This window comes from Scleropages formosus, chromosome 7, assembly GCF_900964775.1.
Source record: "Scleropages formosus chromosome 7, fSclFor1.1, whole genome shotgun sequence".
Lineage (NCBI taxonomy): Eukaryota > Metazoa > Chordata > Actinopteri > Osteoglossiformes > Osteoglossidae > Scleropages > Scleropages formosus.
In genome coordinates, this window is record NC_041812.1 from 3753971 (window position 1) to 3771806 (window position 17836).

The window sequence follows — 17836 nt, forward strand, 5'->3', positions numbered from 1 at the left end:
CAACCCCCACATCTCAGACAACAGCCATATTCTCTACCAGCCACTGCAGCCTCCACCCCCTCCCCCATCTCTCTCTCTCTCTCTCTCTCTCTCTCTCTCTCACACACACATCCACCCCACCCTCCATTTATCTCTGGAGAGCGTTCCCCACCCGCCGCCTCCAGCGATCTGGCAGACAAACGTTAAAGGACGGATGCAAATTCGGAGCAGCATCGGGGCAAGCCCTTCATGGCCCTCTGCTCTCCCGCCCAGCGCTCCCTCTCACAGCAGTTTTCCATGCGCCCTCCTCGACTACTGTACAGCGGCAGCTCTGTCCGCAGCAGAAAACACGGGGTAAAAGTATAAACAAACGCTTCCCAACACTTCCTGCCTTCTCAGTTTTCCGTGCTCCTCAACATCCTGCTCCGAGTTTGTCACCGTCTTCCTTAAACTCGTAAAAACGCTGTAATGGCACACAATACTGTGACACACGGCGGTGGGAACGTGGCTCCTGTGCGCGATTCTGGCTTCAAGCCACCGGTGCAGCGGGGACCCGTTTGGTTACTGAGAACAAAGCAGAACGAATCTTCGGAGTTCAAACGGGTTCCGTGGGGTTCTCGGCCGCGTCCGTTTCTCGAAGTCTGACGACGCGAAACTCGATAACATCTTTGGCCCACGCGCTAAAAACGTCCGCGGACACGAAGAAACGTGGGACTCTTTGGCTGTTCTCCCCAAGTCCTGTTGGGTGCTGCGGCAGAGCGCCACCCGTGTCCATTACCTGTCTTCTAAAAAACTACGGCTTAATATCAGGTGTCATCGACGGAATCTAATTACTTGAGCGGCTGACAAAACAATGTTGACTCGTGGTAAAAACAGAAGGGAGCACGTAGAGCACTTAGGGTACCGCCATCCTCCGTCAGCCTTCGCGTAACGCTGCTGCCAAGTTGTGACAACGTCACGCCGTGTTTGCCGGTACTAAACCAGTCCAATCATGCCTGCGAAAGCCTCCCACAGGTACATTCCTGTCCGGTAATTCATCAGCGCTGACTGAGGTGCTGTAGCCCCGGCGCTTCCACCGCCGCTTCCTAGGGCCCGGTTAAAACGCACGAACCGCCAGGGGATCCACATAACGCAGGTGGTGTTGTTCCAAATTCACAAATCTCCAGCTCCAGAAGAGCAAAACAACAACAAAGCCCGATGATACCAGTTTGAGTCCCAGGCCTGTTCCGCTGTTGTCCTTTTAAAGTACACGTTTACTCATTTCGTCGATAGCCTCAGTCTAAGTCAACTTGCAGAGTTGGGGATGTATTCCAAGCACTTTTAAATTATTTACCCAGGTACGGAGTGGATCATTTTCACTGGAGTGCTACAGGGTAAGTTATGTTGCTCAAAGGTCCAACACGGGGAAGCGAGATTTGACCCCAGGTCCTTCGACTGCAAGGCGAAGGCTGTGCACCGCGCTACTGGTCGTGTTACGATAATCTGCTGCGCTACTTCGCCTCAATACCTGATTGAATACGCACGGCTTCGGAAAACCATTCTGCTAAGCAGCAAAGTAATAAGAATAAAATGTGAACAACATTCAGGAGGTCTCCGACTTACGATGGTTCGACTTACAATTTTTTCGACTTTACCATGGTGAGCTGGCGATAAACACCGTATTTGAATAGAACCGTACTTCGAATTTTGAATTTTGGTTTTTCCCGGGCAAGCCATGCGGTGCGATACTCTTTCGCGATGCTGGGCGGGGGCAGCGATCCGCATCTCCCAGTCTGTCATGCAGAGGTGTGTATTAAACGCATTTTCGACTTACGATATTTTCGACATGTGACGGGCTTCACGGAACGTAACCCCATCGTAAATCGGGGACCACCTGTAAAAGCAAACCTGCACATAGGATCACAAAATCGATGACGAAATTAGACCTTCGCCTGATCGCAAATAAAATATCGGGAGCAACACCAAACGCGCCGAGGCCCGAATCACCCGCGTTGCGTTACTGACTCTCGTCTTAGGCTCGATGCAGGTGGCGGGGGAGGGGGAATGGAGAAGTTTTTTCTCAAAGCCAACCCCAGGTGACAAACTTCGAAGATGCAAATTTGCGAGAACACAGGCTGTCTTGGCTTATTTTCCATTTTGGTCCAATCGAGAAACGAGGGCCTAGTGCAGTACCGACGTGCATCACTTCCCCCTGTAAGAGGAAACTGTGCTTCGAAACGAGTCAGACAGTTTCAGATAATTAAACGTGGTCATAATATACGCTGTCTCTGTGTAAACTGCAACGGAGCAAACTTGTTCAAATAAATAAATAAAATCTTTTTGACTAAGAAAGATAAAAGGAAACCCGTAACACCGTACAAAGAGGTGGCAACGGTCTCCATCCGGTCCTTCAAGTGGTGACCTCATCTCCACGTGGAGATGCTTCTGGATAGAGCGGGCAATCGCCTGAACCTGTACAGCTACGCTCTTGTTCAAACAACTGCAATGTTTTTTTTCCCACCTAAAATTCACCAGGATGAAGCGGAGCCCTTCCCTTCCCTTGTCAGGCGCCAGTCCGAGAGGTGATATAGAGAGACGTTTTCCATCCGTTCCTCTCTTCCTCCAGCAGAACTGCACTCGTGTTATGGCCAAATGGCCGGCAGCTTCAGCCCGGCTGGAATCAACACGCGCTGTCCCAGCTGAGAGTTTGGGAATTTCACCGTGCCTTTTAATGGCTGCAGGAGGCTCATTTGCAGGGGACTGAATTCTGGGTAACACTGTAGCACTGGAAGCCCATTTGTTTCCTCGAGCCTCATATTTGTCTTATGCGACTCATAGCTGTCACAGGCTACAGGCCTATTATGAGCGCTTCTACCTGGCACCTACCTACCTACCTACCTACCACCCATCCATTTTCAGTAACTGCCTGTCCTTTGCACGACTGCGATGTTCCACAGCCGATTCCAGCAGCACAGGCCATGGGGTAGCAGTCAATGACGGGGCAATCACACACTCTTCCTCTCATGTATACACAATGGAGGGAACTCAGTTGCCAGTTCACCTGGAACACATCTCTTTGGACTGTGGGAAGACACCCACACACCAACACGGGAAGAACATGAAAACTCCACCCGGACTCGTCTGGATTCTAAGGTGCGAGCAGGTGCTGCGTGTCCGTGTGTGTGTGTCCCCGTATACCTGTGCATGTTGCCGTTGGTGGTGAAGGTCTGCCCGCACACGGAGCACTTGTACGGCCGCTCTCCGCTGTGCACCAACATGTGGCGATCCAGCGAGCTGGCTGAGCTCAAGGCCTTCCCGCAGATGCTGCAGGAGTGGTCCGTGCTCCCGTTGTCCGCGTTGTGCTACGGGAAGGGGAGGGGAATGCAAGTGAGAGCAGGTTTCTCGGACACACTCAAACAGAGAAATCGCTCCCTGCACTAACAACAACTCCTAAACTTTAAAGAATTCATAACGGATGTTTCAAGATCGAAAAGGCTTCTTATTGTCTCTCATCGTTCAAGTCATCCAGGATCAAAGTACTGCGTTTTAGCTCATTTTCATTTACGTCAACCTACGGGATCGTGTCTGAATCTGAAAAATCTCAGCATCTCCCATCTTACTAAATGTCTCTGAGGTCTGACATTTTCTAACACATGGTGTTCTGGTTGTAATCCTGCTTCCGAACTCAAGAAAAGGATGAACCCGGACGCCGCAGTCATGTTTCACATTCCCGATGAGTCCGAAACAAAGTATTCAGCTGCATGGATAATGACCAATTAAGCTCCATCAAGGGCCCAATCCATGGCCCAGTGACATAACTTGGAGAGGCCCTCATGCCTGCCTCTCTGTTATGCAATGTTTAATCAGTGCTGTGCATTAGTTGGTGTGTATTTGTACACTGCAGAATATTCTATGTTGCTGATTCACTGTAGATCATTGAGGTCATCTAGTTGTTGGTTCATTGAGTTGATGCGGTTCCCGAAAGTGACTTAGGTATTAAGCTGCTCACAATGATCTACTCAATTATACAGCTGAGTAGTTTTTGCAGCAATTCAGGGTAAAGTACCTTGCTCAAAGGTACTGAAGTAGGAGGTGGGGTTCAAACTCAAGCTTCACTCCGTTGCTGGCCCAGATGTGGCAGAAGAAAATCGTCATCGACGTCATGTGCGTGCGCGCATACCTGTCGGATGTGCATGGTGAGCTGGTGCTGGGTCAGGCAGTTCTTCTCACACAGGGGACAGATGAAGGATGAACGCTCCTCCTTCCCATCCTGAAAGACAGTTGGGGACACCAAGGTGAAAATGCAAGACGCCTCGGGTCCGACACGCCTTCGAGTTCACCCCGCATGTGTGCGAACGCGTGTGAACGTGTGTAGATGAGGACAAGGGCAAAAGTGTCAAAGAGACACATAGCAAGTAAGAAGACCAAGCAGAACTCGCAGCCCAGAACGCATCTTCTCATTGCAAACCCAAGCTCCGAATTTTGAGGAACTGACCTTCGAGAACGAATGCAACACGCTTCTTTTTTTTTTCTGCGTCAGCACAGAGCAACATGTGGCCAATTCTTTTTTAATTTCATTTCTCGCTTTCAAGCAAACACGGCATGCTGAAGATGTTTTAATCCAATTTTTGTAGATTGCAGGTCCGCTATGCAGAAATAATACCGCGTTTCCTTTCATTATGAGTTATGAATTAATCGCTGCTTCCACTTCTGTTTCAATAACATCTCTTCATTTGTCATTGATTTAGACACTTGTTTTGGGCTCCATAATTTTCCTGCTTTGTTCCAATGCACCCTATAACACCCTAGAGAAAACAAGAAGTACCAGTCAAAAGTTTGAGTACAGTTACTGGAAACCACTTTTTTTTTTTTTTTAAATGTGGGAGTATATTAACAAGTTTGGATTTGTCCTCTCAGCTCTTCAGCAGCAACTCCCAGAGATGTGGGAGAAACACTTGTGTGTTTCCTTGGCTCTCCTGTCCAGCTTGTCCCATACGAGCGCTACCCAGGTATACTCACACTTTCCACTGGTACTCCAATGGGAACTTTACTCGTCACACCCCATGTCATACTTCCCAGTGCAATGCTTCTAAAATGCTCCCCTCCCCCCGTCGACATCTGTGTCCTTTTCCCTATGGACATCTTAATTTGTCAATATCGTCAATAAGGCAAAGTATTACACTAGATCCGCATAAAAACAGATACGGAACGAACCTGCCCACTAAGGAAATTAATGTTGCCGTTGCGTCCCATCACTGATGGCCCCCCACCCTACCCCCACCCTCAGCCCCTTTCCTCTCCTCCCTCTGCCTTGGATGGATGGTGGGGGCAAGTGAGAGAGGGTCCTGTTGCACGGACCCTCAGCGGACACTCCTCCTGCTGCTGCTGTTGACACAGGGGCTGATCATTAACTCTCCTTAGCGCCATAACCCAGCAGTGTGATGGACTCCCTCCGTAACACACCCACACAGTCCTGCACTGCACAAACATTCTCTTTCCTGCGTGCGCAGGAGCGCGTGCACACACACACACACACACACACACACACACACACACACAAAAGTGGCTCCCCTCAGAGCTGTCCCAGATCACTTGGATAGGTTGCCTTTCTAACACACCCACATGGTGCTCCTCTGCACACACTCTCTGCCCCCCCCCGCCGCCGCCCCATCTCGCTCCAAGACATACACTCTATTCTCTCCTGCACTCTCTGCCCTGTTTGGAGCATTGCAGCAAACTATTTCACAGAAAACACAGAGTATGACATGTACACTGTTCTACTGCAGCGCAGTGATCAAAATGTGACACCGTTGAGCAGAGGGAGCCCGTGAGCTCAACCTTCGCACGTTGGCAGGGAGTCAGCGTGTAACTCCTCCGACACTCACTGTGCAGCTCCCCACCAGAGCGCGGAGCCCGCAGGAGGCGTCAGCCAGTGGGAACTCGACGCTCGCCTCCCCCGCTGGAGCCCTTTAAAAGCACAGCGCTCCCCGCAGGCCTCTAACCGGCCTGACAAGTGAGTGACTTGGGCGGTAAGGCTAGTTAACAGATCTGCTGTGAATACACCGCGAATGGCGAGTCTGTACATGCTGCTTTAATTCAGTTGCAGCCCCGCTTCGCTTGAAGGGAGGGGGAGGGGGGGGGGGTTTACGATGTGGATTCCCCTGCTCAGACCTGCCAGGATCCTGGAGTCCTGAGCTCCTCAAGCCATAAGCCACACATCGGTAAGAGAAACTACACGGATGACAAAAGTTCTTGCGTGTTAAACCCGTGTGGCTGAATGAGCCTGACCAGGGTTAGTGCCCAAGAAGCTGGCCTGGAAATTTGGGGGGGGGGGTGGGTGTATGGACCAAAATATAACAGCACAAGCTGCGGGGCCAGTTGCTTGGTCTGAAATCAGAAGTTTCTCCAAGACTGAAAGAGGCTGACGGAGGTGACCGAGATGCACAGAGATGGAGCGGCGATCCTCCCAGCAGCGAACCATCAATCTAGTGCCGGTGCAGAGAGGACGTTTTCTATGTATGGAAATGTGCCCTAGTGGTGTCGACTGAGAGAGGGGTGGGGAATGAAATGGGACAGGGGTCACATGCCCCAAAGAGGCAGAGGCTGGCTGGCTGGCAGTTGGGGTGGGGTGGTGGGGGGGGGGGGGGGGGGCGAAGACACCTGTTTGCTCCATACCAGGAGTTCGGCACAAATCTCACAGTTTAATTGGAGGCGTGAGACACGAATCAGAGCTCACAGAAGGGGGATTCAGGGAGCTGGGGACCACCTGTTTGCACTGATGACTGAGGCTGACCTCTGGCAGTGGTCACCTGCGCCTGTCTCCCATGAATCTTTGTTATATCGCTGGCCCCCCGTGCACTCCCTTGGCCTCGCCGCACTTGACTGCACTGTCACATACAGGATCATTCACGGTCTCCCACCCATGACGTCCAGCCGGGTTACAGTATAACCACGACATCAGCAGGTGAGCGATCTCAAAGTCTAAATTACGGAGATTCGAAAATGCCTCCGAATAATGCAACAGAAAGGGATTCTAGTGGTTAAGAGTTAGCAGGACAAATTTAAGGAGGTACTTGATGGGATTCAAAGGCGGTTAAGGAACGTAAATGTCATAACGTGGGTAAAAGCCACCCTACCTGGTTCCGTCTCCCCACGCGACTCGGGCCGGGAGACTTGACAGGTGTCTTGGGGGGTGTGGTGGAGGCGGAGCTGAGCTGTCCATTGAGCTGGCTGGCGTTCATCACGGCAGACAGCATGGAGTTGATGGAGGACAGCTCCACCCGGTCCTCCCCTTCCCCGGGATGCTTCGTGGGCTCGCCGTCCTTACCTGTCGCCGACAAAGAACTTCGCCATCACCGAAAACTCGGCATAGTTCAAACAAAACAAAGACTGAGCCCACAGGAAAAACTGTGTCGCTCACGTTGTGCCATTTCCCCAATGCAGAAACTGGCTTGTTTAATACTCAGAGAAGGGACTTTTATTTACACTTTTACTGTTCTTGTAGAGCACATTTTAGAAATAAGACTCCCCGCTCTCGGTGCTTTATTAGGCCCGGTCCCATACAGACGTTTATTTAAACACATGTTCCATATACCCAGTGCAGCGAGGTGCTGCCTTTATAAATAAGGAGGCGAGCTGCAGAAGCACCTCCTGTCACTGGGGCATGCTGGGATCTTCCACCCCCATTTCGGCAGGCCTCTCTCCACAGCCGTGAATGCCGCTGCTCAGATCGCCCTGCTGCAGGCTACGCAGCGGCCCGAAGAGGAGGTGGGGGAGGGGGAGGCTCGAGGAACAGCTGCGAACAGCCTGTGCGGTTACAATGGCACCTCTGTCCCACACAGCAGTCCAGAGCAGGCGGGGGAATGCTGTCCACATGAGGCATCCTCATGGAAACCTGCTCATTGACTTGAGGGCTAAATACTCCCTTTCGAGTGGCACTTGAGCAGGGAATCAAGGAGAGTAATGATCTCATCTCCATTGTGACACCTCTAAACACTAGGAAACTAGACAAGGAAACTTCTACAGCGGTCATGAAACTCCCAAATAAGTTAGCGACGGTGAAGATGATCTTCATTAATGCTCAGACGTGATTAACGGGGTAAATCAACGACGGCTGGACAGGGTTGAACCCTCCGGCTGCCACCCCTGTGGGTCTCGGTTTGAGTTGGACCAGTCTTCACACCCTCACCTCCGTTCTCCTCCTCCTCTTGGGTCTGACTGGAGGGCTGCTCCTCCTTCTCCTCCGACTGCTCCTCCGTGTCCGTGCTCAGCGCCGCGCTGACAGTGTCGCCTGGCCGCTTGTCTTCGGAAGCGCCTTCCATCTCTGCGAGAGGACAAGAGGAGCGCAGCGGTGAGACGGACCCCCAGGCCAGGAGACGGAACACCGAACACCTCCAGAACTGACACTAACCAGAGAGAAACCTAGCAGAAGCGATTAATTGTTTGACCAAAAAATATCTACAAGTCGTGTGATGCCATTGAGCTCGGACTCAACGCATAGGAAGTCCTGAGAAAAGCTCAGCCTGTCCTGGATAGCAATAAAACGGCCAAAGAGTCCTCCACTGAAGTGTAGGACAACACACTTGGGGGTTCTGCAGGAACACCCCATCTCTGCTTGGAGCCAAACACGGTGAGTGCAACACCTTGGTTTCGTCAAACCCCCTGCAGACGCAGACCAAGCCACGCATAGCAGATGTTCAGCTGTTCTTCAAGACAGCATCAGCCGTTCTGAGTAAAAATAACGGCATAAAAGTGCGTGGTCACCATGCAGACGTTGCTTTGATCTGCAACGGCCATCAGGGATGGAGCAAGTGTCTCGCCCGTCTCTGCCGGTGCGAGGCGGGGTGGACAGATGAGCGGGAAGGGATTATACAGACTGCCTCGGAGCAGGATACGGGGTAATCTGTCCGATGCACGCCTTGCAAGCAGCCTGAAATCCAGGGAGGATTCACAGGAATCTTCACAATGACACCGGGCCTTACAGGCGAGTCAGGAACGGGAAAGGCAGCCGTGCTGTTTTGCGACATACTTCCTGTACTCAAAATGACTTCCTTGAAACATTGGCATAACCGCAGCTACGAGCAGGGACTGCGTCATCCGAGGTGATTCTGTTAAGAGATGGCGATGCCGGGATGCTGGCTGGCGAAACAACGCGCTACCCACAATGCCCCCCTGCAGACGCGATCATCCAAGGCAGCATGGTGTCTTGCACCGCTCGCTTGCGGTCGCTGCTGAGGGCACCACTCTGCTGTTGCTAGGCAGATCTGGAAGCTAATCTGCTGAGTAGAGCTGACCCAGCCTAACCGTCTGTGGTAAGGCGGGTGGGGGGGTTACTGCGGGACCCCTGGGGTCTGCCCATAAACGCCCTCAAGAATCTCACTGCTTTTTAGAGTGTGGACACCGCTATCGTAGTTATGACCTGCTCCTGATCCATGGTCTTCTACACCTGGAACGGTGATGCTAACTAAAGGGCCGCACGGTCATCCGTCATCGCTGGAGGCTGAGTGACCCCCCCCTCCCTCCCGGGGCAGCGAGAGGAGGCAGACATGGGAACAGCCACAAGTGGGAGAGAGGCAGAGCTCCCTCTCCCCCGGCTAATCGTCGCTTCCCTTGCACTGGCCCACAGGAAGCTCCTCTCCGGTCCAGTCCACTTCCTCCTTATGGTGGGGAAGGCAAGCAGGGTGAGGGGTGGGGGGGGGTGGTGGTGAGGGCGGTGGAATGCGAACGCTACTCCTCATCCCCCCACGCTGTGGCGGAGTCGATCCGAGGGGGAGGGGGGCATCTCTGAAAGCCACAGCCACAACCGGGAAGACGTTTCGTACTGAGGAGCAAAAGAGGAGCGAGGAAAAAAAAAAAATTGCCCCCAGCGAGCACCGGCATGTGAAGGAGGGAGGCCGAGCGCTTAATCGCAACTCGAAGTAGAGGTAGAAAGGGACGGTGAGGAAATAAGAACGAAAACAAGGTAACTGCAGTCGAAGACCATCTATGAGGCAGTGAGCGAAACAAGTTTAGTGAACTGAAGAAGCGTCCGGGGCAGGAAGCTGCGAAAATGCTGAACGGACAGAAACAAGTCGCTCGCTGTCCTTTTTTTTAACGTTTAAATAGGAAGGGAGAAAAATGTCATCTTGGCTGCACCGGGCCAAAACCGAAAACCAGACGGGGATGGAGACGGGCCTTCTGGCTACAAGTGCCTGGGCGCTGGCTGGTTGGAGCCGTGTGGGGGGCACTGGTGGACCTGGGGGGGGGGGGGGGGGGATGCTTTCTACTCTATCTGTTGCAGCTGTGTGTGTCTCCTCTGATACTAAGATACAGCCTTTTACAAGGAGGCCTATCCCAAACAGCAGGGGAGGAGAGGAAGGGAGGGGTGCGAGAGAGCAGAACCAGAGAGAGGAGAAGGGAGTGCGGTACTGATACAGTGGTACAGAAGAGTGTGGCACATGGAGAGGGATGTGCAGAGGGAGGGAGGGAGGGAGACAGACGGGTGGGGATGTGAGAGCGTGTTTGAGATCTTTCCTCCGGCAGAGACGCAGAGGGTGGGGGCGGGGGGTTCGAGAAGGAAGCGGGTCCCAGCGTAGAGCGGGACAGGCATGAGCAGCTGCGTGGTCTCACGTTCGCTTTCCCCACGGGAGCACCTGTGGTGCGAAGAGCAGAACTGGTACCGGATCGCTCCCTCGGCCGCGAGCGCAGGGATTTCCTCGCGGCTGCGCGGCGCACCCATCCCGAGCAGAACGCCGCGCCGCATCGCAGACACGCTGCGCGGTTAACCCTCACCGAGCCCCTGTCTCCTAAACACCTTCTGCCCTCGGAGCCAGAACCAGAGACTCCCTGGAGAACAAACCGTCGACAGCTGCGCGAGCCTTGCGGCAGAAGCCTGACGGTTGTCACGGGCTCGGCTCAAAGGGTTCGACCGTTAAATGGCCGGCAGGATTTCGTCGCGAGCCGGCTCTCCGCGCCAGTTCGACAAATGTGCGCCGGGCGGCCAGCAGCAGCGCCGAGATGCAGTGCGCTTCCTCAGATTAGTGCAGGATTTATTCTCTTTCATTAGCCAGGCACCGCTGCCATGATGGGAGGATAAACAGAGCTAACAGCTAAAACTAATCTGACAACAGATGGGGAAGTTAAAAACTGCCGTAGAGAGAGCGAGAGACAGAGAGAAAGGACGGGGGTCTATTGCACTAGTGGCACTGTGCACCCAACACTCCTGTCTCCATGTGCTGTCGTGCAGTCTGGCACCGTTTGACCTCCCTGGTGACGGTTCTGCTCAGGCAGCTAAAGAAAAAGGCTGCGCTAATGGAACACCCCCTGCCCCCCCGCCAACTCCCTCCCCTGAACGAAGGGGCAGCTGCGGCTGTGGTTACAGCATCTGCTCTCAGCCGTCATCCACCCCAGGAGCTACCCACCAGGCCACCCTTCCGTGAAAACCCTGCCCCCCACCCCCAGCTTCTTCGGCACATCCTCGAAAAAACAGGCCAACGCGAGTTAGAGAAGTTGGCGTTCGGTTCCCTCCGCGCTCCTCTGAAGCCACCATCTGCGCTCCCCTCCCCGGCTCTCCATCTTCCGTGTCAAGTGCTGTGGTTCTGCCACAACAATGTCTCCCCGAAAAAAGATCTGCAAAAAAAAACCTCCAGTCCCAGAAGTCTGGGCTGCTGAACGCCACTCTGACTTTGCCCTCATAGGCAGAGCGGCCGTTTTTCACATCGTCCCTCGTGTCTCCATTTCCCCGGCGACACCAACCTCAGCCAGAAAGATGCTTCTGCAAAGACTTCCTGATCAGCAGGGCCTCTGCAGAAAGCTGTCCCTGTTGGGTGAGTCTGTCCCTAAGGCACCCCCAATAGCATTTTCACAAAACCTGAAAATGGATCTCTAATTCTAGACATTCCAGATCCCGTAAGCTTCTTCCAAGTCACACCTCAAAACCTCAGCATTGAGAAGCTCAGCTGTTGACGAACACCATCCTGCATGGGAACCTGTAAGAAACAACACGGCGGGTGTCTAGAAAAGGAGAAGATCTGTGTCACCGAGGACCTGGGGGTCTTCCTCCACCTGTAGGACCCTGGTGCTGGAGAACCCACTTTGTAGGATACCTAGCAACCACCCATACTCCTGCCGACCAGCAGCTCACCCCGCTGTCATTTTCCCTGCGTGTGCAGCGAGACTTTTCAACAGTCAGCCAGTGGAAACACAGAGCGAGGACACGGCCCTCTGACACGTTAACCGAAGGTCAGCCATAACCTTTATCTCGGTCCACCCTCAGGCTCTGGCAGTATGCTGCCTGCAGATAAAAAAAAAAAAAATAAAAAAAAATAAAAAACCCCAACCGTTTCATTGCTGTTTTCTCCTCGTAGAGACTTTAACCATCAGTGAAACATGTTGACGGTAAACTACCACAATTACTGTACTGCATATCTATCCCTAATGTTTTTCAAATATTGCGCCTGTTAGCTTTCGTATCCTACTGAATTGTTATGGATCCAATAACAATCCAAGAAGAATTTATTCAAGAAGCTGAGCACAGAAAGGCTCTAATATAACACAATAATGTCTGCAGTGGTTACTCGGTGTCACTATACTTATGTTTCTATTTTCATAAATTGTGATCACTTATACTCTGTCTACACATTCATATGTATTCTCACTTCCCTTTCCTTATTCGCTCGGCTGATGCTCACATCCACGGTGACTTGCAGTTCTACCCATTTAAACAGTGTGATCTTTTGCTGGAACAACGAAGGGGGTCAAGAGATACTTATAACAGTACCACCACATTATTGCCAAAAAAGTTGTCCAGCGTAACAACGTAATCATGCGCCGCTTAATGACATTTCGCTTAACGACTGAGCGCGTATACGACGGTGGTCCCGTAAGATTATAATGGAGCTGAAAAGTTCTTACCGACTAGTGACGTCGTAGCGCAGCGTGTCACGTGTTCGTGGTGGTGCTGCTGTCAACAAACCTACTGCGCTACCAGCTGTATAAGAGTATAGCACATAGAATTATGTACAATACATAATACTTGATATTAAACACTTTTGTTACCGGTTTATGCATTTACTATAGTGTGCTTTTATCCTTATTTGAGTGTACTCCTACTTATAAAAACGTTTACTGCTGTGTTACTCTGGCAGCAGCATCATAAATCTTGTGTTTCACCGCGTCTCCTGACTGCATCGAGGCTATACCATTTAGGTTTGTATAAGTACGCTCTATGATCGAGGCTATACCATCTAGGTTTGTATAAGTATGCTCTATGATTGTGGCCATACCATCTAGGTTTGTATAAGTACACTGTATGATCGTGGCCATACCATCTAGGTGTGTATAAGTACACTCTATGATGTTCGCACAATGACGACATCGCCTAACGACGCATTTCTCAGAACGTATCCCCGTCATTAAGCGACCATGTCTGTACTCCATCTGAGTAGCACGCAAAGGAAACAGAGCTTTCGGACTTCGCCCTGCAGGGGGCAGTAACCGAGACACTCGGACGAAGCATCCAGTGCTCCTCGCTCTCAGTCACACACCACGGTTAGCTGACTAAACAAGAAAAACACTAAGACTAAGACAGGTGTGATGTTACAGATCCCTGGCGCAAGGAGTGAAATTCATGTGAAATTTACATCCCGCGACTTCAGCACACGCTGCTGCTGACTGAAAGTGGCAGATGCACGCTGCTTTTCTTGACTTAAAATTCATCGAAGAGCAGAGCCAAATACCAAGTCATGTGACTGAACACATGAGAATTTCAACTTCAATTACATCCTCGACTGTGGCACGCCACCAAAAATGTGTACAGACGTGCGCCGTTGCCCGAAACGTCGTTAAGCGGCGCATGACTATTCATACACTTCTGTTCTGATTGTGACCTACATGACAATCAAAGGTGTATCGCTGTGACGCATACGGAACCTGATCACTCCTTACACCCCAGCAACATTGCTGTGCTCTTGCACGTCTGACCGGATCCAAAATTGGAAACCGTTTGTTCTCAGAGTTCACTCCAGCATGGTGGGGGGGGGGGCTCCCTCTGTCCTTCACAGCTGCTGAATCCCATCCGGCATCCGAGAAGGGCCCTGAAACTCATCTTTTTCAGACCTACTTAACACTTGAGCATACACGTGCTTGGAACACCATGGTGCCGGACAAACAAGCTGTGCTTCAACAATCATGTTTCACCTGTTTATAAACCCTCTGTTGTGGGATGTACTTTTTTTTTCCCACTCAGTTCTACGCTGCTTTGGAGATAACCATCTGGTAAATGCTTCATCCTTCAATTACCCCTTTTTGCAAGTGCAGATGTTATGAATATATTTAGAAATAACTCGGGCTGAAAGCACCTCAATGTACACGTACTACTGGTACTCGGGCTGTTCACATGGATTTCCAGAGAGCTCAAAGTCTTGACATTTCTTCAGTACTCCTTCCCGATTCAAGGGAATCCTGCTAGCGGCCATGACTTGCGACACACCTTTCACGCTCTCCCTGGTCTTCCAGCTCATCGCAGTGTTACAAAACAGAGCTCCTGGATCCACGGGCTGGATGTGCTAAGACCGACGGCTGATGTGACCGCATGGTGTTATGCAACCGATTCCAGGCCGAGGGCTTCGTGGAGCTCTGATGAGACTTGTTTCTTCCAGGACAGGGAAAGCAGCTTGAGTAACGCCCTAGTTGTGAAGCCCATGATGGAAACTGTCATTCAAGGCCAGTGAGCATAACCCTCTCCCCAGCATACACACACACTTCTCCAAGACAAAACAGCCACAGGTTGACACTTTGTACCATAAAAGGAAAAGGAGCGTAGTCAATCTTGGACAGTTCTTATAACAGTGGGCCCGTAGAAACAGCAGCCAAGTCACACAGCAAGTACACACACCTACAGACACACACACACACTTGGCCTGCACCTCTCCCTATTGAAACGGGTTTACACTAGATGCTCACGCAGGGGAGAAGATACCATCAATTCCTCAGCGGCAACACTCGACATTCCTTCCATTCTTTACCTCCTTATACAACGAGAAGGTGAATAAAATTATCACAGAGCAGAAGACCGAGATCAAGAACATGACCGTATCTTATCTGCAGATCCCGTAAAAACTCCCATCACTTAATACATCAGACAAACGCATGCAGAAACACAGCCCGGCCACCTCCAAGGCCGTCTCCCTCATATTTGCACAGAAAGTACACACCGCACTAGACAGGAGCCTTCATGAGGCTCATGTACTTTTCTTTCTCACACACACACACACACACACACACACACACACACACACACACAAGCATCTGGTCCAGCACACGTCTCCTTCACCTTCTTGTGCTGTATTGACAGAGGGATGGGAAATTGTTATGCCACGCTCTCTCCGCACCCTGCAGGACTCCCAACAGGTTCTTCCACAAGCCTCACTCCTGACTCATTCACATCTGGATGCCTTTCACCTTCTCCTATCTGACCGACTCAGCAGAGACATTCTCTCCCAGGACCAGTGCGGAGGCAGTCGGCCGCATCGACGGGGCACCTGATGAGACTTGTTCTAGAAACCTAGTAAGATGTGACTGTCGGACTAGAAAAACATAGACGCCTTCATATCCACGCTTATTAAAACGGCTACAGTACCGTTGCGAGTCCACCTGCCGCAAACCGGTTTTTGTTCATGAGGCATCCAGCTCGCATGTTTCACCCAGAAATGAGCCAACATGTCATCAGAGCTCTTCTGCAGAAACTCTGAGATGTTGAACACCTGTATGTGGCTTTGCTCTCACTCTGACCTTTATTCATTTAGCCGATGCTTCTCTCCAAAGCAACCTAAGACGTTAAGCTACCTACAATTATTTACCCATTCATATTGGAGTAATTTGGGGTAAGTACCTTGCTCAAGCGTACCGGAGTTGGACATATTAAGGTGTACTTAGGAGCAGCGAGTGACCTCTGGGTCCAAAGGCAGCGCCTCTAACCACAACGCTACCAGATCCCCGGTAGTCTTCTTTCCAGTTAGTCCCATACAGGTGTTGTGCTGGTTGCCCAGGTGTGCTCACCTGGAGCTGTAGTCCGTTGACAAATGTGTACGAATACCCCAGTGGCGACAAGGTTTCAAGGGTTACAGCGGATGCCTTGTTAACGTGAAGCAGCAGTGGCCTCCTCTCACTCCCCCCCCCCCCCGCCTCACCTTCCTGACCTCACCAGGTAAGGACCAACGCCCCCCCCACCTTCAGCACTTTCTTTCACTGAGCTTCAAATCCACCCCCTTGATCCTACTAAAAAAGATTCACTACTCAACTGTGAAGCACAAGAAACAAGAACTGGATTGCGCCTGGGAGGCTGGGAGGACTGGGAGACGGGCAATAAAAACAAATAACTGAACCCTTCAAAATAAGCCCCTATAGCCCACACCTGCGTTCTTCATTCCTGTTTGCCAACATTTGATGGATGACCCAAAAGCCTTTAAATGTGGGATGGAGGATGGAAAAAACTCTGCAGAGAGACCCCACTACAGTGGAATATGAATTACCTGGATTACTGACCAGCTCTAGGTCTATGATAATTAATGCAAGCAGCTCGAAGGGTCACGACCGCAGTAACCCAACCGACAGGAGAGCTACTTGCGGGTCACGTGACCCCTAGCCGAGAAGGACCAGATACCTTAAATCAAAAACAATGCAGCGTTTCATATTTTGATCAGAGCGCCATCAAATCTGATGTAGTCCCCAAAAGCGTGGGTTCACATCTTGGCCTTCACAAAATTATATTAAACAAAAAAAAAAAAAAGAACAAAAACAAATGATACTTAATGCTTTCAAGTGACAAACATGCTCATAAAAATGTAAAGTGTTTTACTGGTACTAAGTGGTGAACACAACGATTTTAACTTAAGAAGCATAATACTATGGTACAGTGGCACTCTTCTGCAGTAGATATGGCATAAACTACAATCGTAGTCGGCGTTTGCGGCCATCCTTAATGTGTTTTTACATAAATACCACATAATAATAGCATGTTATTTTTTTTTCTCCTCCCTGAGGTGTCAGGTTAAACAAGACACGACTCTGACCGGCACTGAGGCTGACCCCCAGCTGACCACTCCCAACCAGCAGCCAACCTTTCATCGTACCGGTACATCTTCACGCAAGCAGACAGGACCAACGGTGGATTTTCCAGCTCTTCAGCTGCTGGGTGTGAGCAGTTTGCAGGGGTCAAAGGGTAAAGGTTGGACAGAAGGCCCCCGTCAAGTCGTAAACGGGAATTTCCTGTTCGCTCGCACATGGCGCTTCAAAACGACGACACCGTCATCTGACGCTACGCCGATGCCCTTACTCACTTCCTACTCACCTGGAAGACGGAAACCTAAGCAGCCATTTAATTAAATCAAATCTTTATTTTCCTCCTCCAACATAACTGTGCTCCTGCCTGTATACCAGGGACATCTACACCAACCACCCCCCACCCCCCTGCCGCCAGCCACCCCATAAAGTGCTCTACAGGATCTAAAGTTGCCCAGAAGCTTTTGCATCCAGTTTTACTGCTGTTTGGTGAGGTCTGCGCGGTCAGCTCGGCACAGCAAGGTTCTAAGATTCTCAGCTGTTAAGGTTTCACACCTCTGATATTGAGGGGTTTGGAAAAAAAGAAAAAAGAAAAAAGAAGAAAAAAAAAAAAAAAAACACACAACACTTGGGAGGCAGACTGAACCGGAGCTTATTTTGCCAAATAGAATCCATAAGAAGAACAGGAAGGCAGCTGCAGTCTTTGAGAAAGGAGAGGCTGGTGAAGGATAAACTTACAAATGACATCGTAAAATAGGATTGAGGCCTGACTGCTGCTAATGAAAGACACAGTGGTGGACGCTGGACCGCTCCGACATATTAAAGAGTCTCACGTTCAGAG

At 51.0% G+C, this 17836-nt stretch overlaps 1 protein-coding gene across 3 annotated transcripts in view; it reads right to left on the reverse strand.

Annotated features, from left to right (window-relative positions):
* Nucleotides 1-17836, reverse strand: part of rreb1b (ras responsive element binding protein 1b) — a 56913-nt gene that overhangs the window by 17766 nt on the left and 21311 nt on the right. For all 3 annotated transcript variants that reach the window (XM_029253735.1, XM_029253736.1, XM_029253737.1), the window contains exons 2-5: nucleotides 8147-8281; nucleotides 7095-7285; nucleotides 4139-4228; nucleotides 3157-3320 (exon numbers count right to left, since the gene is read on the reverse strand). In XM_029253735.1, the coding sequence (XP_029109568.1) occupies nucleotides 3157-3320; nucleotides 4139-4228; nucleotides 7095-7285; nucleotides 8147-8281 (580 nt within the window). The remainder of the gene's footprint in view (nucleotides 1-3156; nucleotides 3321-4138; nucleotides 4229-7094; nucleotides 7286-8146; nucleotides 8282-17836) is intronic.